Below are 3,418 nucleotides of genomic sequence, written 5' to 3'. Positions count from 1 at the left end.
CCAGGTGTCATCAAGCTGAAGTCAAGCCAACTGAAAGAGTTGATGACGAAGTGGAACCAAATATAGATATCAAGGCAGAACAGGAGAAAGACCAAGATTTGAAGCCAATGATTGATTTTCTAAAGGCAGGTGTTTTGCACCCTGCTTGGGAGAAGGTGTCTAGTCTAAGCCCTGTGACAAAGAACTATTGGGCACAATGGGACCAGTTGAAACTTGAAGATGGTATTCTTCTCCAGAGATGGGAAACTGCAGATAGGAAAGTGACGACCTGGCAAACGGTTATCCCGAGAAAGAATAAACGAGTTTTATAAAGAAAGGACTTGTATCTTGTAAGAATTAACAAGCAAACATACAGAGACGTAACAGTACTTTTGTCAAACTCTTAGAAATAAATGCTAATGCTCAAGTGGTTGGTGTATCCAACATTACAGTCAAAACCCTTTTGCATATCATTTGTACTTTGCCACTATGTAGGCTGAGACTGAAAGATCCTTTTTCCAGACTCTATTGCATCAAGACTTATCTTTGTAGCACTTGAATATAAGTAAGTAAATAGTACAAACCATTAGTAAAAGTAATAAGTGCTAAATTTTCTAAAATATACGTAATTTTCCAGTATTTTCACAGCAATAAACAAGAATTGGCGCAATTATTTGTATCTTGAGATATATTCAAACTATACAAAAACTTTCTTTCACAAGGTTTTTTTTACCGGTCTTAAGCCCCCTCCCATTAAATTACCTGTGTGTTGTGGCTCAATCTTTCTACCTACATATTGACAACTTGGAGCACTGTAAATAAGACTATGCTATTAGTCTATAGTATTTACTTCCAGTTATAGGGGCTGATAAGATGCTATAATGAGTTCTTTGTTTAAAGCAATTAGGTTTTTTTAATGTGCAACTAGTTTAAGCTATTAACGTTTTCATATATATATATTTTTATAGGTTAAAGAGGGAATTGATGAGTTACTTTTTAGCCTTGGAGTTCTTTGTGGAATACATGACAACCTCGGGAACTTTTTTGCTTGTAGCCCTCATCATCTGTTGGTATTTGAGCTTACAGTAGGAATGTCTAGAAAGGATGCTGGAGATGGAGTAAAGAGTTGTGTAAGTGCAAGTAAAACATGATATATAATACTTATTCCATGTTGAATATGATCATACATTGGGTAAGAATTTATAGATTTAATTAAAATAAAATGTATAATTGACATGGGAATGCTGCAGTGGTGTATTTTAAGTATTAAGTTAACATTTCTGAAACAAATTATATATTGGAAAATATTCTTTTCACCTTCAGTTGTTACATACATGATTTCCAGAGGGAAACTGGAAACTTTGGATTCCTGGCCTGTTTAACATCATTGAATTTAGTTTTAGAGACAAAATTTGAGAAAGTCAGTGAATGTTATGTGATTCAGTGATGCTTCTAGGACATGAATAATGAAAAAATTAATTATCATTAGCACCAAGATATCACACACAAGTTAATTCTGATACATTTCCATGTGAATATACATATTTTATATATAATTATTGTGTTCTCTACATTGACTTTGTTTACCATTAATTTTCATGGAGTATGAAAGTAGCTGTAAAAAATTAGCAAATAATAGTTAGGTTCTTGTCTAAATAGAGTTTAATAATTCTGGATAAGGCTTCATCTCATATTCATAAACTTCATGGAAGACCATTTTACTACAGACTCAAAAAACTTTTAACAAATTTACAATATAACATTCCATTAAATGAGGCCCCCCAATGGCACAGCGGTACGTCTGCGGACTTACAATGCTAGAAATGGTGAGCAGAGCACAGATAGTCCATTGTGTTGCTTTGTGCATAACTTGAAACAAACAAATCATTAAATAATTTTTTTGAAGTTTGTTTTTCTTATTTGCATCACATTAGGAATTTTTAAACTTTGTTTTTCTACCATCATCTGAATGACAGTATTAGAATTTTTTTTTATCGTCATTTTTATAAGGGTTTCTTTAATTGGTAATTCTGTCAGATCTAAATGTGTTTTGTTCAACTAGACTTACTGATGGGGAGACACTGATTCTATTAGGATTATAAAACTCAACTTACATTGTTTGTTTAGACCTTTGTGACTGAATCTTCAAATACAGGTTTGGGAATTGTATTTTCATTTGTTTCATATACTGATGTGTATCAGTCTATGGTAAATTTTCTGTGAAATTTAGAAATTAAATTGAATTGTTTATTTAAACTTCTTTGGTTGTGTTTGATGGACATTCTGCAATTTTTGAAACCTACTTTGTGTTAATGCTTTTGGTTCATATTTTGTAAGAATTGAGGTTTTTCTTGCATTCTTTTAAAATCTTGACATTTTGTCCAGTTTATATTTAGTTTAAACTTTTAAAGGTATTGCTTTGAAGCTTTTAAAAGCTTTAATAGCATCGAGTTTTATATGTTTTTTTACCACTATTCACAAGATATCAGTGTTTTAAATGTAATTTTAAAGTCATGTATAAAACAAGAAAATCTTAGTTACTCTAAATGCTCTTTCTTGCAGAGTGTAGTATATTTGTATTTTTCAGATATTTAAAAGAGGAGTTTGTATGTATAATTAATATATTTCTCTACAGTTGTTTTAAGCACTGTCTGTTTTCACAAGTTACGATGAACATGTACTTTTACCCTTTTATTGGAATTTAGGGGAATTTAAGTAATTTGTTTTTAATAATGCAAAGATACAAAAATGAAATAATGAAATAAATAACTGTAAAATATGAATACAATGTTTGACTCTAGCATTTCTCAATCTATATGCCTGAAATTAAAATCATCCAGAATTATGACTTCATTAACAGCTGAAATCTTAATCTCATTGTAAAGTTTCTCACTTATTTCATCAGTATCTTTTGGTGTTATGTAACGAATTCCCACTAAAGGCCTTTTCCCTTTATAACCACTAATAGAAACCCAAATGGATTCAATCTCCTTGCTATTTTCTTTGATATCCTCAACTTCAACAGGATGTAACTCACATTTTACTTATAAGGCCACTCCTCCCCCTCTTTAATACTCTATCCCTGTTAAATATCCTGTAACCCTGTATTTAAAAAAAAACTTCTCTCATCAAAATCTATGTTTCAGTTTTTCCCATTATATCAAAATCCTCCATTCCTACCAGTGTTCTAAAATTGTCTATTTTATTTCTTATACTTCTAGAATTACAATAGAAACAATTAAGCCTACCCTATTTAAATGTAAACCATCCATTCCAAAAAAACTCCTTTTTTCTACTGATCTAATCCCACAGGTCCAACCAGCTAATCTGCCCATCCTTACAAACTAATCTATGTCTACCATTTAGCCCTAGTGACCTACTTATAACTTCATCCCCATAGTTAATTCTGGACAGTATCCCTGACAAAATTAAGTTATGG

General features: G+C 31.5%; 1 protein-coding gene across 1 annotated transcript in view; it reads left to right on the top strand.

Moving 5' to 3' along the window:
- Positions 1-326: 326 nt before the first annotated feature.
- LOC106473763 (E3 ubiquitin-protein ligase rnf213-alpha-like) overlaps positions 327-3,418 on the top strand; it is a 49,843-nt gene continuing 46,751 nt past the window's right edge. Inside the window, exons 1-2 of the mRNA XM_022402156.1 lie at positions 327-544; positions 948-1,109. Coding sequence (XP_022257864.1) covers positions 1,071-1,109 — 39 coding nt within the window. The 5' untranslated portion in view covers positions 327-544; positions 948-1,070. The remainder of the gene's footprint in view (positions 545-947; positions 1,110-3,418) is intronic.

Source organism: Limulus polyphemus, unplaced genomic scaffold (genome assembly GCF_000517525.1).
Source record: "Limulus polyphemus unplaced genomic scaffold, Limulus_polyphemus-2.1.2 Scaffold6486, whole genome shotgun sequence".
Lineage (NCBI taxonomy): Eukaryota > Metazoa > Arthropoda > Merostomata > Xiphosura > Limulidae > Limulus > Limulus polyphemus.
This window is presented reverse-complemented; position numbering and strand designations above follow the sequence as displayed.